General features: G+C 45.1%; 1 protein-coding gene across 1 annotated transcript; it reads right to left on the reverse strand.

Annotated features, from left to right (window-relative positions):
• Nucleotides 1-3,598: 3,598 nt before the first annotated feature.
• On the reverse strand, nt 3,599-19,258 carry CSDC2 (cold shock domain containing C2). The gene is made up of 4 exons (XM_035128440.3): nt 19,170-19,258; nt 10,135-10,378; nt 9,184-9,306; nt 3,599-8,941 (listed from the first exon to the last, which is right to left on the reverse strand). Exons 2-4 carry the CDS (start codon nt 10,308-10,310, stop codon nt 8,779-8,781), a joined length of 462 nt encoding a protein of 153 aa, XP_034984331.1. The 5' UTR covers nt 10,311-10,378; nt 19,170-19,258; the 3' UTR covers nt 3,599-8,778.
• Between the last annotated feature and the right edge of the window lie 6,618 nt (nt 19,259-25,876).

Here is a 25,876-nt window from a genome sequence, read left to right on the forward strand (position 1 = left end):
AAATAGTGATAAGAGTGATGGTTAATTGCAAAAGGTTCTTCCTCTATTGGTGACTTCCTATTAGATACTGTCAGAGTACAATTATATATGCCAGGGCTGGGCGATACATCAATATATTGTCCAAAACCCATTTGAAGGCCATATGGTGATATCAATTTCATAAATCACAAATCATGTTGTGTGTTCGGACTGGATGATATATCATCCAAAACTGGTTTGAAGTCCATTTCATGGTATTAGTTTGATAATTTTTCACCTGGCAAAATATAATGAACCATGGTGTGTGTGTGTGTGTTGCTATGCAAAAATCATGATGTTAACTCTGTGGCTCAGCTCTTCCCTGCCTCCTGCAGGGAGCAGCAAATCACAAGAGCAGTCGCTGGCAAAAATCACGATGGGGGAAAAACTGTGAAGCCAACCAACGCCTCTACATAGCTCCATCCTTATTTCAGACATTGTGATATATTGGTATATCACAATGTTTAGCTGTGGCTATATCACGATGTTGAAAACCAGATTATCGCCCAGCCCTAATATATGCATTTCACATACTGTGCCACAGTAAGATTGAGTTGCTTCATGCTGCTTACTTTTCATTAAAAACAAAAACAAAAAACAGTTCCTAGCTCTCATGGTTCCATGCACAGTGTTGTGAATTTGGAAGCAAAGCCTTCCAAGCAGTAAAAAAAACCACAGAACTGGATGCTATGGCTTGACTTTCCTTTCTATCTGTTAAGTTGCCCCTCTGGTCATTGTCTTGTCTGCCCTTTGTATCCTATTCCCTTCTACACTTGTCCTCATCATTCTCTTTCACCCCAGTCAAAAAATATCTCAACATTTTCCAATAAGCCAACAATGTATTTCACTCGGAGCCAGTTATGGGTTGATCATTTGCATATTTACAAATTTATGCCGATGAAGATTTTTTGTCAGTGCCAATAGATCAAGGGTACAGAAGCTGTGACTTGACTATAATTCCCATCACCAATGACCACTTCAGGTTTGGACACTGGGAGTCCAGCTATATCTCAAGGGGAAGAGGTTCTTTCACCCATGAAGGACATCCAGTCCATAGCACATCTGAGCAGGGCGTAAGGAGGACACAGGTAGAGTGTATGTGCCCTTTAAACAACAGGTAAATCAATTCAGTATACCTGCTGTCCTACAAGGCTGTCCCCTCCAAGATTCCTGAAAGGAGGAAAGCACAAAAAAGATTAATGGAGAAAGGGCACGACCCTTTTATTATGTACTCCTCACTAGAAGATAGCCATCTACACTCCATAGGTCTCAGAAACTGTGTCTGTACTCTCACCCTCTGCCTCAAGGCAGGCTGTGTGCTTTGTATGGCACTGCAGATCAGAGCTTGTACAGTTCAACTGAAACTCCAGGGGAAAAAAGTGACAGCTGTAGTTGTCAGGGCAGGACAGCCTCTTATGAGTAGAAAATAGGCTGCCCTATTCCCTCCCCTACTCAGTGGAACATGGAGCTCTCCAAAGTGAATGTTCATATTACGTAGCTCATAATATCATCTGCAATGAATGCTTCCAGCTACTTTCATATGAATATGAACGCAAGGTTTGTTTATATACAACACACTAGTGTAGGACTCATAGCTGTCAAGCTTTCCCTTTTCTCACGAGGAAGCCGATTCAGCATAAGGGAATTTCCCTTTAAAAAAAGGGACAACTTGACAGGACTTGGTAGGACTGCAGCTTGCTACCTGCATGAATGGATATTTGGAAATAAAGGGTAGCAAGGAGGGAGTTTATCTTAGGTGATTGTCACTGCCTGGTGCCCTCCAGGACTGACAGCCTTGCAGCTACCAAAATCAAATGTAGCTGATGGACACTGGCGTTTAAAACAGAGGACACCAGGCTGGAGAAGTCTGGTTTGTAAAGTTGCATCAATGATGTTTTCACCTAGTACTGTGTCTACTTGTCTGCATCTTCACTTGTGCCTGGTTTAACTCTGTTTTGAAGAGATTACTCCTCCTTTCCCCTTTTACCCACCACCTCTTTTCAGCAGGAGATATTTAAATGACTCTTACAGGAAGGAACTGATTCCGACACAGAGCGACTGCGTTTTTTAGAATGGACAAAAAGAAAAAAGAAAAGGCAACATTCAGTTAATGAGAAATGTATCCTTATTTAAATTTTATGTGAAAACCAGATGTCTACTACTGACCAATTTGTGGGTTTTTGCTCACAGGCAGCTGTTCATATATATATTTTCAATGCATCACAAACAGGCAGCTGAGCTCCTACACCCAGGCTTATATGCTTTGTAGTTCAATATTGTAACTTAATGTGGAACTAAATACTAATAATAATGAAGGCACAGGAAATCAATACTATTTGTTTTTGTTATTTCTGGTCAATTTGCATTTGCTCAAATTCAAACAAACAAAAGCACAAACAGTAACAACTTGGCAGCTTATTTTGACCAACCATCTACAGTATCTGTGAAGGTCACAGATACAATTCCCTCACAGAGCCTTATCCAGCCTGGATTATGTTGGACTTCAGTCAGCCCCAATCCCTATGGCCAATTGCCAAGGATAATGGTGTTTTAGTCCGAAACATCTAGAGGTCACCAGCTTGGGGGAAGCTGCCCTAACATTTCCACATAAAAGCTCGTGATGGGAGGGAGAGAAACACTTTGCCTGAAACTTTGAAAAGCTACTGTCTTCAAAATAGCCCATCCTGTGCTAGATGATTACATGTATGGCTGTTGTCCTCTTAAACCAGGCATCCCCAAACTGCGGCCCTCCAGATGTTTTGGCCTACAACTCCCATGATCCCTAGCTAACAGGACCAGTGGTCAGGGATGATGGGAATTGTAGTCTCAAAATGTCTGGAGGACTGAGTTTGAGGAAGCCTGCCTTAGACCATATTGACAACATACATTCAAAGTACTGATACCACAGCTTCCCCCAAAGAATTATGGGAGCTGCAGTTTGCTAAGGGTGTTGAGAGTTGTTGGGAGGCCTCTCTTCCCCTCACAATTCCCAGAGTTCCTTTGGAGAGGGATTATGGCACTACAGCTTCCAGAACTCTTTGGGGGAAGCAGTGAATGTTTCAAGTGATATTGTGCTTTGCATGTATGGTGTGAACGTGGCCTAACTGCAGGAGGGGCAGATGCACACATGCTGCCCTCATCCCCTCCAACACTAGAGTTTCTGCTTGAGCAGGGAGGTCTGCAAAGGGATTGTGGGAACCCTACACAAGTGGGGCTCCCAATCACAAGGAGGCTTGCGAGTGCCTTTAGTGGAATGTATTTACAATCCCAATTAGATCTTCCACCAAACAGGAGGTGGTCAGACATAGAACAGCCCCACACCTCCTACATGATTAGACATCAGTGCCTGAAGAGGACTTTAGATGTGAGGTGAGTCCTTACATATTTCCTAAGGTGCCATCTGGGCAGAGTATATGGCCCATGGTGGTCAGTCTTTCCACCTGTCTTGAACAGGACAGTCAGACACCTGAAGACTAGCCACCCAATTCAATTCCCTAGATCCAGATTTTGTGACGTCATTCTGGTATCATCTGTACCAAAGAACCACCCTATAAAGGAAAAACGCAAAAACAGGAGAGACTTGTGGGAAAGTCACTTTAATGGTTTATTGCCGGTGTTACAAAGGTCAACACGGGGTCAGACAGGCAAGGACCACACCAAAAGTTGTAAAAACACAGACACGCCATAGGTAACAAAGATTATTTCAGAAAGAATCAAAAGCTTTCCCAGAGAGAAGATGCCATTTTGTGGCACTTCCACTGCTATTGCACCTTCAAGGGGAGGGGCAGAGGCGAGGAGCTGCTGGTGTTTAATGTAAGCAGAACAGCAGCAGGAAGTCCCTCTGGCTGTCACAGGAAGCAGGTCACACACAGGGGTCTGGATGCACCATGGGAAATGGCTTCCTTTTCCTGCTTCGTTCCTCCATTGGGCTGTTTGTTCACCTTGGGAGGGAACAACTAAAACATGTTCCTTCCCCAGTGTCTATGCCTATGTCAAAAGCACATGCATCTGAGTTTTAAAGGCCTTTAAAATAAACACCTCACTCCTCTCATTTTATCTCGATTACAGAGGTGAAGCCCCTCTGTACAATTTGGCTCCAAGACACATAGTTTTGGATGTTGTCCTTTTAGTCCAAGGAGGACACAGAAACAGATTAGAACTTGGAAAGAACTAGTCTCAGAAGCAAGAGAAAACCAACACCCTCCCTAGAATGTAGTTGGCAGCCATTTTTAGTGCTATTTCGACACCACATGGTTGTGTTTGCAATAGTATGCTACAGATTTAGAAAATTCACATTGTCAGAGTTTCCAGGTTGTTCCTTCAACATATAGGTACAAGGAGGTGGTGTCATCGTTTTTGGTTCCCTGTATGTGGAAAGTAGCACATCAGGGGTGGGTTAGGTCAGAACCTCTCAACAATGCACTCTTTTCTAGATGTAGGGTTTATATTCAAAAATATACCTGCAATGCTTAGTCTGTTCCAGAAAGACTCATGATTTCGTTTAACCTGTAGATGAACCCAAAACCATTCTAGACATATCCATCTGACCATGTGCTCCTTCTGGAGGGCCAGTCCTCATTTCATTTAGAAACCAAAGCCCACATACTTAACTGGAAGCTACTCAAGTCACATCTACACCATACACTTTCCTCCAAGGAATCCTGGGAAATGCAGTCCCCTCCTCACAGAGCTACAATGCCAAGTACCCTTAAACTACACTTCTCGGGATTCTTTGGGGGAAGCCATGTGCTTTTAAGTGTATGGTGTGGATATAACCCCAGTGTTCTAACAGGACTACATTTAATCTTCCAGCATTGTCAGCACACATGGAGGGAAATACTCCCCTCTTTGGGCATCTGCACAGACTTTCCTGTGATCATGGGTTGACACTGTATAGTGGTACCTCAAGTTAGAAATGCTTCAGGTTACGCGTTTTCAGGTTACGGACCACTGGAAACCCGGAAGTACCGGAAAGGGTTACTTCCAGGTTTTTCCGCTCACACATGCGCAGAAACACCAAATCGCATCATGTGCGTGCGCAGACGCAATGCTGCAGTTTACGAATGCTGTGGGTTGCGGGTGTGCCTCCGTCACGGATTACGTCCGCAACCTGAGGTTCCACTGTAGTGCTAAACTGAGAACATGAGAAGTGCTCCTGGAAAGGAAGAAAAAAGTGTGATGTTATAATGCTAGAGAACACCAGGATGCCATTATACACCTGTTTCTTGCAGAGTATGCAGTCTATGCTGGCTGCACAGTCATACTCCAGCACCCAACTGTGCAAATTCTGCACCACCTGTGGGAAACCTTTGGGCCCTCCAGATGTTGCTGAACTACAGCTCCCCCGTCCTTCGCCATGCTTGGTAGGGCTGAAGGGAGTTGTAGTTCTGCAACATCTGGAGGGTCAAAGGTTCCTCACCTCTGCTCTATACTGTAGAGCAACTGTATCTCCGGCTGTTTTTGGACCACAAGGTTGGGAAACGCTGCTATAGAGGACCAACGTCACTGAAGTCCCAGAGATGTGAACCACAGAGGACCGGTGTGCATTAAACAGCCACACACCACACATGAAAGCCTCTGAAGACGCACCGCAAGTACAAAAAGCATTCTTTTTGTACCAGTCTCATTCTCACGATTCCAGCATACTTTGGGCTCTATCTACCAGGCTCCTTCCAACTCTCAAATTAAGCCTCTCACGTGCATACTTGCCACTTAATCACCCCTCTTAGCTCCTACAACAGTGGTGTGTACACTTCTAGTGCATCATACAAAAGTTTCACGATGCATGTTCAGCCCCTCTGCAAGGTCAAGCAACATCCGATATGATATTGCCCAAGAAGCTTTAGACTTACCAGTTTACTGTTCAGAATGAGGTTAGCAACTGATTGACACCATGCAAATTCCTAACATGCACACCCTATCCTGGGAATTTTTTTTCTACTCAGAACATCTATTAGAAATCAGGCTTGTGCTTTAGACATGACCCTGTATATCCTGGGGAGAGAAGTAAAATTTGGGGAAGGCTGGACAAGAACCAAAACATAACTAGATACAATGCCACTAGAGCCCATTATCAATTACTGGCCCATGAATCTTGTGATTGATACACGATTCCTCCATCTCTTGTGCACATGACCCTCATTAACTACAGAACTAGGGACACAGAGGGCCATCAAAATGTACAGGTTAGGATAATAGTAGGAAGAGTAGGAGAACGTCCAAACATCCATCTTGAGGAAACATGATCTGCAACATTCAGAAACGCAAACACATGCAGACAATACTAAAGCCTACATCTCTGGAGATGCAGAAAATCAAAATGCTATTCTCAAAGCAAACATCCACGGCCAAGAACCACCATACATTGCCCAAGAGCATAAAACAGATGCGTCACAGAGGCTCTGTTCTGTTTCAAATGTTAAAATAGATTATTCTTCTAGCAAAAACGCTTTCATCTGCAGTATTGTTTTTAATTGCATTATTTTTAAGCAAGACAAATGTCTTGGGGAGGGGATTTACATTTTAATACATGTGGGAAATGTAATGTCAGCAGGGTAATAGTCTAATAGCGAAGACTTAGAAGTCAACCTCTCCCAACTTATTATCTTCTGTTTGAAACCAATAGGAAAACGATACATGTATTGATTCTTCTGGCATTACATTATGTTGCAAATTAAGACACTGCACTGCCATCAGAGAGTGCAGCTGCATTTACTTTAGGAGTAACAGGATGGGGGACGGGGGCAGAGAGAGAATCTCAGTAGTTAAGGCAGGAAGACCATGACTATGTCTGAGCAGGGCTTGTATGTCTGTACCATAAACGCCTTACCACCACATCACTGCTATCAAGAAATCTGGAAAGTGAAACAAGCTGGGAATGAGATACAGAGCACAACTGGGGCCTTCTGGAACAAACCACTGCTACGTACAGGAGAGCATAGAGTCCAATTAGAATGGAAGAACTTAAAGTGACAGGTCAAGTATTATTTGCAGATTTTCAATTGGTTTGTGTAATCCAATGCAAGAAGATTCCAATCTTAGACTTTGTAGGAACATATTTTGCAACACTGAAAAGGATGTCTAGCCTTCCGTTAACTGGCTATGCTTAAGGCAGGGGTAACCAGCATAGTGCCTCCAGGTGTTCTGAACCACAACTCCCATCAGCCCTGGCCATTGGCCATGCTGGCTGAGGCTGCTGAGAGTGGTAGTCCACAACAACTAAAGGGTACCCTCTTGTGTACCTCTAGTCTGAGCAAATGATCACCTTACCCTGAGAAAACCTGTTCTAGTGTCCATACATATTTATTCTCTTTCCCGGCTCCCCCGTTTCTGATTTCTGTTCTTATAAAAAGCCACTGGCAAGAATCTGCCAAAGGGGGAAAGATTTCAACAGAATTTAAATGAAGACTCCTTGCAACATAGCATTCAGAATGATCTGCTATTGAAGTAAACCCGTATCAATGGCACAGAGAACAACAGACCAGCATTTTTCACAATAATGTGTATTCATCATTTAACTGAAGGATTAGGTACCTAAACTGCCGCATAATACCAAAGAATTTAATACTCAGAGCTTCTGGCACAAAGTAACTCGCATCATGCCTTGGACAAATAGAAGCAGCACAGGATCTGACATTTCCAAGACAGCTTATGATCGCAAGTTCACATTGATGATCATGCCCAGTGCCCAGTTAACCGCAAATCCCCAACCCCTGAATTCTTGTCTCCTGGTTCAGTCAGGGGACTGAGTAAGAAAAGTAATTTATTTTATGCCATATCAGAAAGATCTGACAAATTCAGTTGTGGATACCACTCAAGAGAGGGACTTCATGTATCTTGATAGTTTTCAGAAACTGCTTCTTCAGTGATGCATTCTACTTGCTCTCTACTTGCTCAACATCCTTGAGATACTAGACATCCAACTTGCAATTATGTGTGTGTGCGTGGGTGGTGTTGGGGTGGGGGAGAAGCAGCACCTGTCACCAAACCAGTAATCTGGTTGCCAAAGTTTGCCTAGCTGTGGTAGCCAAACCACTGATCTCAACAGACAACAAGAGCGACATCAGTGGACTTAGGGAGAGGAGTGCAAGTCATGTGGTCCCTTACACAGGGCAAGGTGGCTGGGTAGGGGTAGGGGGACAAGATGGGACAAAAAGCACATACCTACATGTGTCTCTGAAGATGGCACAATCTGTGTGGGGCTCTGGGAGACACTGTCTTCAGGCAATGTGCAATTGTCTCCCCCTACAAAATATTACTGCATCTCTTAATACCTGCTCTGGCTGGGAAGAACAACAGAGCTTAATGCAAACTTCCCTGGATGGACTGCCTGGACCAGCCCGTTGAAAAAGCAATGGGATAATTTGTTAAACGGAGCAGCACAATAGATAAGACTTTTGTTAATGCATTTAAGGTAGCAGCGAGACAAATACCAGTCTGCCTTTCTGGATAAACACACACCAAATAAAAAAACCCAGAGCTCTTCCTTTGCCTATTCAGGTACAATTATGAGCTCATGAGACATAGGAGAAAATCCACCCAGCAACCCTTTTCCACTTCCTGCTTCCCATTTTGGAAAAAAAGCACAGCTACAAACCAAAAGGTAAATCTTAGAAAAGACAACATAAATGCCAACATGTCACACTGCAAACAAGAATTGCCAGCCTGGGCTCTCTCCCATTGCTCCAGCAGTTCCACCACCCACCACACCATTCAACCCCACCTCCTCGGTGGGGTTGTCCTGCAGGCTCAAAAAGAAGTTTACGATCCAATTATTTGGCCAGACCACGTTTCATGCTTTGTGTGTGGAGCTAAATGGGTAAGCACCACCTCCACAGCCTGGAACTTCTGGTTCTTTGGTGGGATGGGGCAGATTTTGTATGTGACCTCATCTCCTTCTACTGGAACATATTCCCCCTCGATGCTGAAAAAGAGAAAATAAACAACATCTCAGCAGTTTCTTAATTTTCTGTTTAATTCATCATCGTTATTATTAATAAATCTATCAACATCCAGGTTAACAGGGCTCCTTCATAAATGTGTACTTACAATGATACTGTTGACACAAGTAGGGTTTGGGAGAGAGACAGGAGCAGTGACTCTTCAGACATGAGATACTTGCATCATAACATAAGATGTTAAAGGCTCTGCAGCCATGGAACTTACTCAGACACATGTACAAATATGTCCTCTGTGCCACTCTCTGGGGTGATGAAGCCGTGGCCCTGGGAGCGTGAAAACTGCTTACATACACCCTTGTAGACAGGACCAGCGGAAGCACGAGCCGTCCTAGGAAGAAAAAAGAGTTTTGAGACTCAGTCTGAACCACACTGGCATTTCCAGCCAGGAAAATGTTCATGTGTTACCTTTCTACACAACCTCACGGTTTCAAGGCTCCCATTTCCCCCCACAGTCCAGACTATAGCTGGAACAAAATTTTATACAAATTTAGCAAAGCCTCAAAAAAAATTTGAAATCTGACAGAGGATATCATTTTTTAAAAAAACTTACATTAAAAAGCAACTTGCACAATCTAACATCTCTCAATTCAACAACCACCATAGCTAGGAATGTTGGGGAAAGTTTGAATTAGAAGAGTGGTAAGGTGGTAAGAGTGAATTAGAATTGGTAAGGAAACTCTTACTTTGCTTTAGAGTTCTTCCCCCCCCCCCCCGAGAAATGTACTCTAATCCAGATGCGTAAGGTTCCTCAAAGCCTCACAGGTCGTACAATTGATGGGCTCCAAGAAAGGGTAGCATTGCTCATGAACTGCAAGATTAATAGTTTGTGCCAATGACTGCTCAGAAGACTCTGGGGTATGAATACAAAATGATTCAATAGGACTATTTGACTGGGAATTAACCGAAGTTATCAGAAAACAGTGTCATCGTGGTCTGCTCACACCACCACTTTCCATCAAAGTCTGAAAGAACTCTGTCATAACTCAACCACAATCAAATAATGTGTACAATTCAGAACAAACTCAATTCCTCCTCTCCCCAAGCCTCCTTGTCCTGGTATATTCCACATGGTCAAAGTCTAATTGTTAACCAATTTTAGAATGAAAAAAAATGACCCTGGTGATTCCTAGTTTAGTGGCACAGTCTGGCTACTTACGCAGAGTATGTCCTGGTTCTTTTTGTGGGAAGTGGGCTGGGTAAGTCTCGAAGAAGGTGGGCACCTCTCTCACAGATCCGGCTTCCCTCTCTGTTAAAAGGGAAAATTGGCCACACAGGTGACTTTGGAGAGTGGAGAGGTGGCACAGTGGCCTGAGAAGTCTGGTCAGATGACATGGTGTGGCTGTCCTCTGGTATGTCAACAGGAAAGAGGTGATCAACAACTCTCAGCCTTTGGGATCAACCTGTCATGAAAACAGAAAAACAAGAGTCTTAAGTAATGGAAAAGCTGATTGACAGTGGTGCCACCAGCACGTCTGTGGGCTCAAAGACAATGGTCTATGGAGACTTCCACAGCAGCATTCCAGGCTACTTAAAAACTTGTGTCCATGTCGTCATTAGCTCAGAGAGGAATAAATAGTTCTAACTAGTTGACTGAGCAACTGTGCAGCCTGGGGCTGAAAAGGCAGCCAGATGGAGCTTCTGGAATCATAACCAACTGCCTAATGGAGGGGTAGCCAGTGTGTGTTGGACTCCCAACTCCATCAACCCCAGCAAACATGGTCAACGAGTCAGGAGAATGGGAGCTGGAGTCCAGCTATGTCTGGCGGGCACCAATTTGGCTACTCCTTGTAGAAAGCCTGCAATGCTGAAGAGGCACAGATCAGCCCAACCTCAGAGACCATTTTAATGTCACTTCTAAAAGAGATAAAAACGCTGCAGCTCAGTTTGGATAATTACATTCCATCACACAATGCTACCTTTCGGCACTTCCTATGACATTTCAGGTCTGTCTCTTTTGACCACCACATTGCAAAAAGAAAAGAAAAGCCCCCCCCCCCTTTAGATGCAGTTGCAACACAGATGCTTCAGGCTTATTTAACCATATTAATTATCCACACAGAACTGTGCAGATAATTAAAAGGTGGCTGCATGACGTCCATGGCTCCAGTATTATCCTCCAAATATATAGCTTGTTAATCTTTGGTGGGATTTATAACATCATTTGCTTTCTCTCCTTTTGCTACGTGAGCTGTCACTTCAAGGCTAAAGGAATTATTTCTGCAAGTGATCTCACAAGCCCAAATCATCTACACTTCCCGTGCTCCCCTGTGGTCCCCCCCAGTCCACCCTGCCGTGAAAAACGGAAGGATGCTGCAGGCACTGTGATGCTACAGTAACAGCAATACAATACGTGGCCAGGAAAAGAAAGGTAACTAGGTAGGTATAGGGGTGTGCATGAGACACAGAGGGAGAGGAAAACCAGCTGACTCAAAGAGCACGAACCTGTCACTAAGCCAAAAGAATGGGGATTTAAGCGCTCAGCTATTTGGTTAGCAGCAGGCGCCTATTTACTTGCATTCCTTCTCACTCGCCAAAATGGGTGTTTACATAATGCTATAGTAGAACACAGAGAAATCATGCAAGCTTCCTAACCAGGGGACAGGACTAAATTAGGGCACCAAAAGACAACAGATTCACGGGAACAACTCCTGGCCAACTCAAAAACTAGTCCCTATAGCAATAGGGGAAGAAGGCAACAAAATACACTCATTTTAGAGTGAAATGCTTTCCCACTGACCTTAAGTATTTAACCACTCAGTTTAAGACTAGCCGCAGAGCCAAAGGCAAGGAAGGGAAGCCCTCTAATATCCAGGAGTAGAGCTGAGGGCAATTTGCTGTACTAAGGCTTCCAACACTCAATAGTTTAAACAAGGAAGTAAAATCGCAAGTCCAAAATTGTTCTGTGATAAGCTGGCCTTGTACTAATTTCTTATCAGCCTCCCTGTTTGTTGCTTGTAAATTATTGATGTTAACTGGATTTATTTATTTTTAAAGACTATATCCAGCTCCTTTCACCATCTAGGTCTCAAAGCAGATTACAATGACAAAGTATTCCATATTAAAAATGTAAAACATAAATTAAAATTAAATTTACGGTTGCCTTTGACCAATTCTTTATGCAACTCTATTGATCAGTTTTGTCTCAGAAGAATATCTGATCAGTTAACAGAGTTATACTTCATACTCAGGTTAGCACAGGGCATGGCTCAGAAGTGAAGTAGAATTAGCTGCACTTCCAAGCCAGAGTGTCGGGACTGAGCTTCAATCTGTTGGCCCTCATCCAGACCATTACTGTTCCCAAGCACTGATTCAGCACCTGAGTCAGATGAAAAGGAGAAAAAGAGATGGATGCCACTGAAATATTGATGGCACCTCACTTGGAATATCTAGATGACCTCACTCACTAGTTTCATATGAAATGTTAAAATAGCATGGAAGCTGAAACCCTATGGGACCCCATGGTGTAACTGCCTGGGCTGTTCCTGAGCCCAGTCTTCTGGAATTATCTATTTGACCACAACCATTACAGAGGAATGCCACACACACACACACACACACACACACACACACACACACCACCAACATGGACAGCTTACATAGAATGATACAGTGGTATCAAAGTCACCAAGAGATCCAGTAGAATCGGCAAGGTCACACTCTCCTGTTCAGTGGCGGACTTTGGGCTCTCAAATTTCAGCAGCGCCCTGTGTGATGCTCAAATTCAGCACAAACCCACCCACCCCTGCTTCTTGCCCTCCATTCTACATCATTGTTGCAGTGCCAGCAACCAGTGCAGCCAAACCGGTCACAGTACCCTAAAGCCACCTCTGCCCAGTCCTTCTGCCATATGTCATCCATCATGGTGACCAAGGGTATTTCAGCGCCAAACACAGGCCTAAGGCCAGATAACCTCCAGTCTGCAAACATAATTTGGCTCACCAAGCTTCCCTATTTAGCCTAAACCAGGGTTTCCCAAAATTGGGTCTTCAGCTGTTTTTGGACCACAACTTCCATCATCCTTAGCTAGAAGGACCAGTAGCCAGGAACAATGGGAACTATAGTCCAAGAACAGCCGGAGATTCACGTTTGGAAACCCTGGGCCTAAACTATACCCACTTCTATCCACCTGTCTATCACCTGATGTCATAAGGCATCAAGCACAGAACAGATAAACCCACAGGGTCAAGCTGCAGAGATGCAGAGGAAGAATTAGGAAAGAAGCAATGTTTCCTTTCTAGCTGCTGGTAGAGTTAAGCACTATATTTGAATGTGACAACAGAGAAAGGTGGCGGATTCAAAAAGTACCAAAATCTGTCAGCAGCTGGAAAGGAGAATCAGAGTGCACCTGGAGTGCACTCCTCTTAATCCTTCATGTGAAATCAAGTCACTTGACATCACTGGACATAAAAGGACTGACAGGTGGGTAGGCCTACCCACCAGGAACTAGCTAGTGCAGTGTAAGAGGTTTGCTCTCCGCTCAGCAGGGATGGGAGAAAATATGCCAGAAGCTGTGTTTCATCTTTAAGAGTCGTCATCCTAATTCAACTTTAGGCCCACTAGTCCTTTTCCAGAAGAAAGGATGAGTGCCATGGATACCTAGGAACTGGATGTATATGGTCACTAGCCATTCTCTGGTTCACAGGAAGTGGAATGGCTTTCCACTGTGGGTGTTGTAGGCCCATATACTGTAGCCCTACTGGAACAGAGGAGCCTGGCGGGTAGTCAGAAGTCATCCCTCAAGAGATATCCATCATTATGTTCTATGGGTGCGATTTCACTCTCTGTATATTCATAGCCAATGGATTAAACGGCAGGCTAGTAGGATGAAAAGAAGTAACACTTGGCATCAGTAACTACAGTACTTTGCAGCTTTAGAAAGCAGCAGAACTATTTCATTAATCCCTTGAAATCACACTGTCTTGCAGTAAGTCTGCTAACAGGCCTACTATAATAGGAAATTCAGAAGAAATGCGAGAGGAGGTAAAAGAATGTAGAAGATCAAACTTTGGCGTCCAAATAATATATTTTTGTTTTGTCCCATACCAAACTTCATTTCCCTGTTCAAAAACCCTTGAACTACTGTTAACAAAATACATTTTACAGCAGCTCTTTCCAGGGTGCCAAGATGACAAGAACCACCGTTGTGGGTGGAACAAAAGAGTACCTCAAGGTGGAGAACCTGTGGCCCTCTAGATGTTGATGGACTACAGCTCCCCTCATCCCTGACCGTTGGCCATGCTGGCAAGGGCTAATGGAAGCTGTAGTGCAGCAACACCTGGAGGACCACACAGAGGCCTGGTCTACATGATCTAGCATTCTGTCCCTCAACCAGATGCTCTGGGAAACTCACAGATAAGGCATGATGGCAACCAGCTATAAAGGCCTAGGGCACACCACACGCATTACCAGTCTTCATCATGAAACAACCACCACAGATTCTACCCCCAAAAAATGTCTGTTTCAAGACGAGTCCTGCCAACTATGCAAGGCCTCCTGAGCTTTTTCAGGTGTTACAATTAATAAAAGGTGAAAAGTAAGAATAGGACATGGCAGCAGAGGCCTGTGATATATGGCACAAGCATTGCCCCGCCCACCTCAGCCTACTCTCAACCAGTGCCCCCATCTTCATAGTTACAACCAGTCCACTGGGTGGCAGCAGCCAACAACCTCCTCCTCCTCCTCCAGGTTCAAAATTAGCAGGGACCTAGGCGCATTTTGCTCCTAAAGATTCTCCATTTGTGAGCACCTCAAAAAGTCTGGGTGCCATTTTTTGTGCCTGGCTGACACTCAAGAATTACTGAAATGTATGTGATCTGAAGCCTCGAAGTATATGTTAAGCATAGGCAACGAACACCAAATTAAACATGTATTAACAATGTCTGCTAAAAATGTGGTGTGAATAATGTGTCACTTGCGTGAATTGCGCATTAGTTCATGCTTATCAAAATAATAAATTAAAAGTATTGCCGACCCCTGACCCCCAGTTTGGCAACTAGACATTATGTTTTGGCGCCTAACAACCCAGGTCCCAGAAGCCGTTTGGCTCCTAGTTTTTCTATCCCAGTTTCTAACACTGCTCCTCCATCTCCTCCTTAGTCCCAGTGGAAGTGCCTTACATAGAGAACAGCCCCAGACTCACCCCAGCCCTGCCACCACTGCAGCAGGCAGGGCAAATCTCTCAGATGGCACTTTTCGCTAAACTACTACAGTACATACACATTTGATTAACATTAGCTGTCCCGCAGACCAATCCCTTCTTTCCTCTCAGGCCCCTCATCTTTAAATCCCATAATTATCCTTTTTACATACCTGAAATATCTTGTCAGACTGAAGGGAATCCAACTGCCCAGAAAGCACACTCATGTTTCATTGCTCAGAACCACCACCACCACCACCACCCCATCTAATACTAAGATGCAAGAGTGGTGTATCAATGCATACGTTCTTTTGAAACAAGTGTGTGTACATATACTGTTGTTGTTTAGTCGTTTAGTCGTGTCCGACTCTTCATGACCCCAGTGACCAGAGCACGCCAGGCACTCCTGTCTTGCACTGCCTCCCGCAGTTTGGTCAAACTCATGTTCGTAGCTTCGAGAACACTGTCCAACCATCTTGTCCTCTGACGTCCCCTTCTCCTAGTGCCCTCAATCTTTCCCAACATCAGGGTCTTTTCCAAGGAGTCTTCTCTTCTCATGAGGTGGCCAAAGTATTGGAGCCTCAGCTTCACGATCTGTCCTTCCAGGGAGCACTCAGGGCTGATTTCCTTCAGAATGGATAGGTTTGATCTTCTTGCAGTCCATGGGACTCTCAAGAGTCTCCTCCAGCACCATAATTCAAATATACTGTACTCACACAAAATCTGAGGCTAAAAGAGGGCCTTCTCCCACCTGAAAGATTCCCATCTTCTTTCTCAGAGGCTAACCTTTCTCAGAGGCTAACCACCCCTATGCATCTAAGGTGGGGAATATTTTCCCCCATCGAGGGCCATGTTCCCTTGGAGTAATCTGTCACAGGCCACGTACCATCAGTGAAATTTCAGTGCCAGAAGCTGGGAGGGCTGGAACAAAAAGTGAAAAGGGCCAGAGGTCCTCTCACCTATTTTGTGTGTCTCTTTCTATCACTCCTTTCTTCATTTTCTCTTCCTTGCCACTATTAAATTAGACTAAGGGCCACATTAAATTAGACCAAAGGCAACAGATTGCTTGCTCCTGCTATACACATCTACAGTATTTAGATGCAACCCCACTGTGGTGTTACTTCTGAACTTACTTCCAAGCATTGCATCTTAAACTAGTTATCCGCAATTGCATTTTTAAGTGGAAATTGATTGAAGTCTTTCCGGTTCCTGCCCCTTTCAGAGATACACAGACACATTCGGCTCTTGGTATCCATCAAGTGTCCTCAATATTCTATGCAAGACATCATAAAACTACTATTTTTCTTAAGGCAAGAACTGAGTGTTCATTTATGCAGGGTGTTTGTGGAAGCCTCTCCCTTTCCACCAAATAAACACGCATACTTATTCTTAGCACCTTCCCATATATAGCCACACCTAAAACTTTAGAGAGGGAGAACCCATGAAGGAGATAGAAAACAAAGTATGCTTTCTTGGCTTGCAAGCCTCCAGAAATAGAGGAACCCCAAACTTGTGTAGGCAGACAGTGTTGCTCTGTCCTACAGGCAGGCTTGCAATCTAAATTGTGGTTATAGATCTGGGCAGGGCCAGAGGCTAAGAGACTGAAGCTATGTGGACGTAGCCAGGATTTTTTGTGGGGTGGCAAGTCTTTTGTTAAGGGGGCAGAATCTCAGCTATGTATTTTTATTAATTGGGGGGGGGCAGATGCCCCTCTGCCCATGTCCACATTAGCAGCTTGAAGCTCATCAAGGTCATGTCTCCCCTCTACTTTTCAAGTCATTTTTTTTAATGTTGCTTTTCACTCCTGAGAAAAAGGTGAGGATGCCTTCTTTACCCAATGTGCATCACCGGATTTGTCTTCCCTGCACCTAACTCCAATTCCTGGGAGCTGTCACATGCTCAACAGCTGCCTGAAGTGTACAACTCCTCAGTCTAACCACAGCTTCCGTTTTCTAATTGACTGGAAGCTGGTTTGAGAGAGAGCACGTCAAACAACAGTATTTCTCAATAAACTACAGGATACCTATGGATTGTGACTAATAACATGTGTACTCTACTTCAAACAATAGCAGTGGGAGAGAGATGGAGTCAATTTATGCACATGCTGAGCTCCAGAACAGGAAGTTCCCATGTTCTTGCTTTTGCCATGAACTCACCAGGCCAGAGGGCTTTTCACTCGATCACTGTGCAGACAGCAAATGGGCACAAAAGGAGCCGGATTGTGGCGTCAATGCCCACTCCCAATTTTCATGTACTAGACCATACAGTTCCTATGGATACACAGATTGTACATGGAGCTAGAAACCCCAAAAGAGGGAAGGTGAACCCGTGGCCTTGAGATATTGTTGGACTCTTAACTACCATCCACCACAGCCAGGGTTGATAGGACTTGCACTCCAACATCCAAAAGGTTGCGTATGCCCCATCCTAGAAACAAACCATAGTCCCTGACCACACATGCAGTTTGTACATGCACTGGGACCATACACGTGAACTAATAAACATGATTTTGTACCACAACTAGTTTATTAGGCCCATAGTCATAGAATTAAACAGAGTACCATTTTTAACATGCCCATCTTAAAAGCACACCGCCCAAGAGGTTTGCTATAACATATTGATTATTCTTAACAGACTACAAGCAGCCATAAACACTTAAATCAGGCTTCCTCAAACTTGGCCCTCCAGCTGTTTCAAGACTACAATTCCCATTATACCTGACCACTGGTCCTGCTAGCTAGGGATCACGGGAGTTGTAGGCCAAAAACATCTGGAGGGCCAACTTTGAGGAAGCCTGACTTAAATAAACCACATTCATAAAGAGGGTCTGAATCCTTTCCTCCAGGTTACAGATTTCCAGGTTACCTGTAACCAGGTTACAGGTTACATTTATTCTCTCTCCAATACTGTTCTCCATAGACTTGTATCTAGCAGGTTTTTTTTTAAAAAAACAACAACATACAAAGGCTATCTAGCCAATGCTCATAAAAGCCTATTTCCTTCCAAGACTGGTGATAATGGTGTCATGCAATTGAGAACATTAATCTACTCATTCATTTCCAGACAGATAACTCTTCAGTGAAAAAGAACTACAACAAGAAATAAATTTTAAATAACTATAACCCCCCCAAAAAAATTGGGTTACGTCCTTCAAGGCCTCAAACCCCTTATCTAAAAACAGCCAGTCTCATCCCTCTGGTGGAGCTCTGGTTAAGCAGTCACATTTACAAGAGGCCGATTATCCAATGAGATTCAAGTGCCATCTTTATGATCGGAATACAGAAGCATCCTTGGAACTGGGAAACAAGATATTTGGGTGGGGGTGGGAGAGAGAAAAGAAGAAAGGCAGCGGAGCGGAGAAAGGCAGGACCAAAAAAGGGGTGGGGACTCCAAACAACCATAGCACCTTCTGATAGCTTCATCAAAAGCCATGCAAACCAAATACTGTACTACTTTAGGTTGTTGGGGTTTTTTTGTAGGGCTATCACTAAGCTTCAGTTATTGCTTTCACATTAGTCCTTTCTTTGACTTGCTGCCGTGTCCATTATAACTTGTTAGGTGCCAAAGCAGATTTAAACACACACACACACACACACACACACACACACACACACACACACACACACACCTTCCTGACCAGATCCCTCATCCCTTGGAATAGGAATCGAGAAAGGCGACCCCAGCCTTCGGTTGCAAAGCAAAGCTACCATACAGGCAGGCAGCTATTCGCCATCACCACCTGCACGGAAAACATCTTTCCCCACAGCCATTCGCCCCAGCTGAAATCGCCCGGCGCGCGCAGACGGGACACGCCTCTCCGCTCCCAGCGCCAGAGGACCTTCTCTCCCCACCCGGGAGCCACGACACAAAAGAGTTAAGCGAATCACCCCACGCCGAGACCATTCGGCAGCCGGCTCCATCACCTTCCTCGCGCCTCCTCGGCGTGGCCTCTCCCATGTGTCCCCTTCCACCCTCGTCTGAAGCCCGCGGGACCTCCCTCCCCGCCTCCGGCGCCAATCCACAAAGCATCCCTGCGCGCCCGCGGAGCAAGTTACCTTGCGGCCAACGGCGCTCCTTCTGCTGCAAGGCTTCTGCTCGCTCCGCTCCCTGCTCGCTCTCCTCCCTCTTCACGAGCAGCCTTCTGGTGGATTTTAAACACGGGGGAGGGAGGCCGTGACACGCACCCACACGCCTTCCTCCTCCTGACGTCAGGGCGATGATGGGAGAGCAGCGAGGGAGGCAGGTGGGAGGGATTCGGAGGGGGAACTTCTGCTCCGCACTTTAAAGAGACACGGAGGGGGAAAGGAAACTGGGTTATCTGCAATGGACGCTGGTTCACAACGACGAGGAACCGCCATGTCTGGGGGTCCATGTGAAAATGTCTCCACAGTGGTACCTAAGGGTGCAATACTTTTTTTCTTTTTTGGAGGGAGCACCCGGATATGAACCAGCTAAGGATGTAATACTAATTGTCCATCCAGATCCAGCAGTGCCCTGACCCTGTTACTCCCGAAGGAAATATCTGTCAGAGGTAATCCTTTTTCTACAGGTGAGAGCGTTAATATGAAGAGTCTTGTCGTGCATGGCTAGCAAGCTGCACTAGCTAATACATGGCTCTTAAGAGGGGTAGGGAAAACTCTGTTTTTATTTATTTTAAAATTTGTATCCCACCTTCCCTCCAAGGAACTCGAGGTGGTGGACATAGTTCTCCTCCTCCCCGTTTTATCCTCACAACAACCCTGTGAGGTGGGTTCAGCTAAGAGACTGGCTCAAGGCCACCCTGTTCTGTTTTGTAGCTGGCCACCATGGGATCCTCCGTACTACACCATGTTCCTTTGTTGTTTCTATTGCCTTTTCACACACTCAAAGGCAGCACACAAAAGCAGATGGAACAATACACTCACACCCAAAAAGCTGCCCTGCAAAAACCGGTGACATTAAACACCCCAGGCAAGTGATCATCTAATTCAGTGTTTCCCAACCTTGTGCCTCCAGCTGTTTTCGGACTACAATTCCCATCATTCCTGACCACTGGTCTTGCTAGCTAGGGATGATGGGAGTTGTAGTCCCAAAACATCTGGAGGCACAAGGTTGGGAAACACTGATCTAATTAAATCAAATACTAGCTGCCTGAAAAGATGCATTTTGCACCCTCTCTGGGATTTAGTTCTGCGCCCAGGGGCTTCCTGTTTCATAGAGCAGGCTTTCCGAAGTCCAGTTTCAGGAAACCCCCAGGAGCTTTCATTGCCTGTCACACCAGACAGTCCCACCTTCTTTGCAGACAGCTTGAACAGTTGACCTCATGGCTATTATTACATCATCTTGGTTTTTTGTACTCTTTGTCATCATCCCCCCACTTTGTGTAACATCTTGCCTGACAAAGAGTTATGGAGAATTCAAAAGCTTGCAACATTTCTGTGACACTTTGGTTCGTCCCAATAAAGATCTTGCCTTATTGTAGTTGGGACTGGTTTTCCCCCCTTATGGACCAACACATTACCAAGTACAAAGAAGAATGGAGGTGCTTGCAAAACCCCAGGGTTTTGGGCAGGTCAACTTGACTCGCAGAAGTGATATATGGCTGCACCTGCATAAGTACTCTGGTCACCATACAGATATGTTAATCAAAGACTGGTGTAACAGAGGCCTGAGCTACTGCAGATGTGAAGCTACGGTAGGCTCTAAATTTCATTGACCTCAGTGGGGCAGCCAAGACTAGCATGGATGGCCAGATGCAACAGCACACAGGGGTCTTGCACCTTTAATTGTTGCATAGAAGAGGGAATGTCAGCAGGCGTGGTTTGCATAGAAAGCTACAGCTTCTGCAATTCCTGCTTCTATGCAACAATTAAAGGTGCAGGAGCTCTGTTGCATCTGACCACCCTAGCCAGAACTGCGTGTCATTATTGCTATCAACCTTGCATGACAAACTACACCGGCTGAGGTTCCCTCTTTCTACACAATTATTAAAGGTGTAGGAGCCCAGTCTGCTTTTCATCTATGAAATAGTCATGCCTGGGATCCTACATAGCTGTGATAGGCTTGTATTCAACCAACTTTTATTCAAAGAGATTAATGGCTATTAATAACTTAGATCCCTTAAGTTTAGTGGATCTAATCCTCTATAATAAAGTGCAAGTGTCTCTGCGTCCAGTCCCTGTGTCCGTGGGATTGCGCTACTGCGCATGTGCCTCACGGACAGCCGTTGGGACTTGGAGCGCAGAGACGGAGCGCGTTGGCCGGCACGTAAGGGAGCTCAGCCTCTCGGTGTTCGGAGCAGCTCTCGCGAGAGAATCCAGAGGACGTGCGAGATAGCCCCGTGTCTCCACACAGGCGCACTCGCGAGGCCGTTTACTTCTCGCGTGGACTTACTTCTAAGCGGCAGCGGCCGTTACAAGTGGCGGCGGGTGAGCAATGTCAGCTCTGCGCATGTCCCCGAGGTTGCTAGAGCAACAGGTCTGTTCTAGCACCCGTTAATTTAACGGGCTTCATGACTAGTATGAGTATAAGTTCCTGAATTGCAGGGAGTTGGACTAGATGACCCTTGGAGTACCTTCCAGCTCTTCAATTCTATGATATGCATGTGTTTTTTCTTGAACCAACGCTCCCCTCCTGGGATTTCCAGCAATTGGCATTCAGAGAGATACTGCCTCTAGCCATGGAGGGGCAGAGTATAGCCATCATAGCTAGTAGCTAAAAAGGTAAAGGGGCCCCTAACCATCAGGTCCAGTCATGTCCGACTCTGGGGTTGTGGTGCTCATCTCACTCTATAGGCTGAGGGAGCCAGCATTTGTCCGCAGACAGCTTCCAGGTCATGTGGCCAGCATGACAAAGCTGCTTCTGGCAAACCAGAGCAGTGCATGGAAACGCCGTTTACCTTCCCACCAGCAGGCCCTATTTATCTACCTGCACTTTGATGTGCTTACGAACTGCTAGGTGGGCAGGAGCGGGGACCGAGCAACGGGAGCTCACCCCGTTGCAGGGATTCGAACCACCGACCTTCTGATCAGCAAGCCCTAGACTCTGTGGTTTAACCCACAGCGCCACCTGGGTCTACTGATAGCTTTATCCTCCATTGGTTTGTTTAATCCCCATTTAAAGCCATCCAAGTTCATGGCCATCACTGCCTCCTGGTCCACAGTTTAACTACGTTCTTGCGAAGAAGCATTTTTAAAAATGTGTTCTGAATCTTCCAACACTCAGCTTCGTTGGATGTCCAACGAAGTGTTATGCGAGAGGGAGAAAAACTTTTTATCTATCCACTTTCTCCTTGCTGGGCCTGATTTTATACATTTCTGCCGTGTCACCTCTTACTTGCCTTTTATCTAAACTAAAAAGCCCAAGGGGATTTTTTTAGTGAGGCTTATCCCTTAGATGAGTTGGACAATCATGCTCAGGAAAAACACCTGAACAGGGATGTTGTTGGCTCATTATGGAACCATGTCCATTGGGTGGGCAACTCAGGCTATCATTGGAGCTTAAGGTTATGTAGTGCTTTAAATTTGTCTGCTATGGGCACTAAAAGTCCTGTCATCTGTCTTCCCATGACTCCTGGTACATAATGTTGCATATGAAAGCAGAGAGAAAGCAGATGACAGGGCTGTGTGTTTATTGATAGATGATGAATTAATAGATTATGTTACTTTATAAAATACTGGTCCATCTTGCAGCGACTGAGCAAGCTGATCAGGCGTCTGGGGCGCCACCGCCTGGGGGCGCAGGGCCAGCCGCCCGCAGGGGCACCGCAGGGCCTCAAAGGAGTCTGCCTGCCTCCTCCCACTCAGCCACCCTACAGCTGAGGGGGTGACAACAGCGGACTGTTCGGGGCAGCGCGGAGGCTGTGGGTGCTCAACCACCGCATCACTCCCAGGAGAGACGTGTGTCTTGGGCATGCTGCAGGCCCTGCGGTGAGTGCCACCCACCATTTTATCACTCCCAGGAGTGGGGACACCCATGGCAGGCTGCACCTACCACACACCCCTTGCTACGCCCCTGCCATCTATTATTGTCTACTCTGATATGGCAGTTCTCCAGGGTTCCAGGCAGAAGTCTTCCCATCATAATGATTTTTTTTCAAATTTTAGATAGCAGTGAACTTGGAACCTTCTGCATGCAAAATATCAAACTGAGCTGTGGCCCTTCAGAGAGACAGTCTCTTCTCTCACTGCTTGGGAAACTTTTAAGCCAACAGACAGGTTCTCTAGGTTGCAACCTGGCGTCCCTGATGCATCTCTGTTACTTTGTTCTAAAAGACAAGCCATATCCTGTGTGGAGCTGATCTCTGAGGCTTCCGTTTGGCAGTACGCCCTCACAATTGCTTGCCCTCAGCAGTGTGTTTTGTTTGCATCTGTTATTGCAATTTCTCACAGAAGCTTCAATTAGGGGAGATTGCTAGGCACCACATACACAAAGGAAGGCTGGTCCTGATGCCAGGAAGTTCACATTCACAAGGGACTGGAGCTGAGACCTGAATGCAAATGCTCTCAATTGAAGGTTGGGGAGATGCTGTTTTAGACCCAGTGGGTGAATCCTCTACCAAAGGGAATCAGCCCATTCCTTCTTTTGTATGGCTGAACAGCTGCCCCTCTCTCCTTCTTCACTCCTACATTTGATGCATAATCAATGAGAAACAAATGCCAGTAATGGGGAGCCCAATTCCTTCCCAGGTGTAATTAATAAGGTGGCATATTTCTGCAATATTAAATGCTGGTGTTTATTTCATGGTGGGCATTGGCATATGTCACAGGGACCGGTCCAAATAACATGCTTTTCTGAGTCAGAATAAGTACCAAATAAATAAAGAGCCAAATAAACGATGGCTTCTTTGTGAATTGGGTTCAAATCTACTACAGAGCTAAAACTAGTTTGTGCAAAATGATTAGGTACATAATTGCAGATATAAATGCTACTTTTGAGAAATAAAGGGACATAAAGGTAAAGGGACCCCTGACCATTAGGTCCAGTCATGACCGACTCTGGGGTTGTGGCGCTCATCTCGCTCTATTGGCCGAGGGAGCCGGCATACAGCCTCCAGGTCATGTGGTCAGCATGACTAAGCCACTTCTGGCGAACCAGAGCAGCGCACGGAAACGCAATTTACCTTCCCACTGGAGTGGTACCTTTTTATCAACTTGCACTTTGACGTGCTTTCGAACTGCTAGGTGGGCAGGAGCAGGGACCGAGCAACGGGAGCTCACCCCGTAATGGGGATTTGAACTACCGACCTTCTGATCAGCAAGCCCTAGGCTCTGTGGTTTAACCCACAGCGCCACCCACGTCCCTATAAAGGGACATACATAGCCCCAAATTTAAAAAATCAATAATGCCTAAATGTATTTTTGTTTACCCCAGAAAATTCCTAAAGGTCTTGTTCATTGGTTTATTTGGAACATTTTTAGCCCATTTTGCAACCCCTTAGGATTCCCAGAGTGACTAATGGTGAAAACAGTAATTAAATCAGTTCAGATAAAAATAGAAATGCTATAACAAAATTAAAAACATCAGAACAACAAAACTGATGTTAAAACAAGATAATTCCAGAGCTAAGCAGATATTTTAGAAAGACATATAAAAGTCCTGAGCAAATAAAAAGGTGTTAACCTGGCACCAAAAGGCCACCAGGTTTGGCACCACACAAAACTTCCAGAGGCAGGTGCCACCAGTGAAATGCTTTATCTCTTGGGTCTCCATCCGCCAGCTCACCTCTGAAGGTAAGCAGTTCCCAAAAACGTCCTGTGAAAATGACCAAGTTTCCAGACAGTCATCTGGGAGTAAGCAGTCCGGGATGTGCACACCGTCACTAAGTTACATAGGGCTTTAAAGGTCAAAATCAGCATTTTGATCTGTGCCTGGAAATAGATTGGGAACCAGTACAGCTGCTTTAAAACCAACAAGATGTGTTCCAAATACCCAGTTGTGGTCAGTACTCTAGGCTAGCTGCAGTGTTTTGTGCCAACTGAATTTCCTAAACAGTTTTCAAAGGCAGCCTAATGCAAAATGCATTAATGTTATCTAAATGGGGACACTACTAGAGCATGAATAACTGGCCAGACTATTTCTGTCCAGGAGACAGTGGTGTGATCTGAAGCTAAACAAGCCTAGGCTTGGCTGGTATCTGAAAGGAAACCAGCCTGAGGACCCTCTGTAAACAGATCTGGGCTTGGGGGGGAATCTTTTATTTATTTAAGAACATTTATATACCACTTGGTTGTAAATATATAGGCCTGCTATATTCCCCAAAATGAAGAGTTGTTGAGCTTTTCTGGGGGGTGGGGAATAAAATGTTGGGGCTTTTCTTAGATTTTGAAGAAATTATTTATAAAAATAGCACAACTTGCCATACGTCCGGGTTTTCTGCCCAGACGCCATTTTTCTGAGTGATTCCTGAACATATGGCAGCCCTTAAATAGAAGACAATGCTGAAAATAGGTATTTGTAATATATGTATACAGTGCTTTTTCTGGGGGTACGCAGGGGTACGCATACCCCTAACCATTTTGTGAATCTAAGTTTTGCCTCATTGAGGGACTTTATTTCAATATGAGCAGGAAAATGAGAGTACCCCTAAGAAATTTGTTTTTAGCAGGTATCAAAAAGAACTCATCAAAGGCACTTACTTGATGTTGATAGGCAGGGAGCTTCAAAGTGTGGGAGCTGCCAAACTGAAAGACTCATTTTTTTACAACTGCAGAACAAATATTTTGTGGAACCTCTAACTGTGTCAGTTCCATGGGGATATAATATAAATATTGTAAATAAGGCC

Source organism: Zootoca vivipara, chromosome 9 (assembly GCF_965207765.1).
Source record: "Zootoca vivipara chromosome 9, rZooViv2.hap1.1, whole genome shotgun sequence".
Lineage (NCBI taxonomy): Eukaryota > Metazoa > Chordata > Lepidosauria > Squamata > Lacertidae > Zootoca > Zootoca vivipara.

Bases quoted from the DNA above. Each gene is read 5' to 3' on its own strand.
- CSDC2 (XM_035128440.3), bottom strand. From the start codon at position 10,310: ATGTCATCTGACCAGACTTCTCAGGCCACTGTGCCACCTCTCCACTCT. The intron at 9,307-10,134 runs GTAAGTAGCCAG...TTTTCTTCCTAG, and splicing joins AGAACCAGGACATACTCTGC to GACGGCTCGTGCTTCCGCTG. The intron at 8,942-9,183 runs GTAAGTTCCATG...TCTCTTTTTCAG, and splicing joins ATATTTGTACATGTGTCTGA to CATCGAGGGGGAATATGTTC.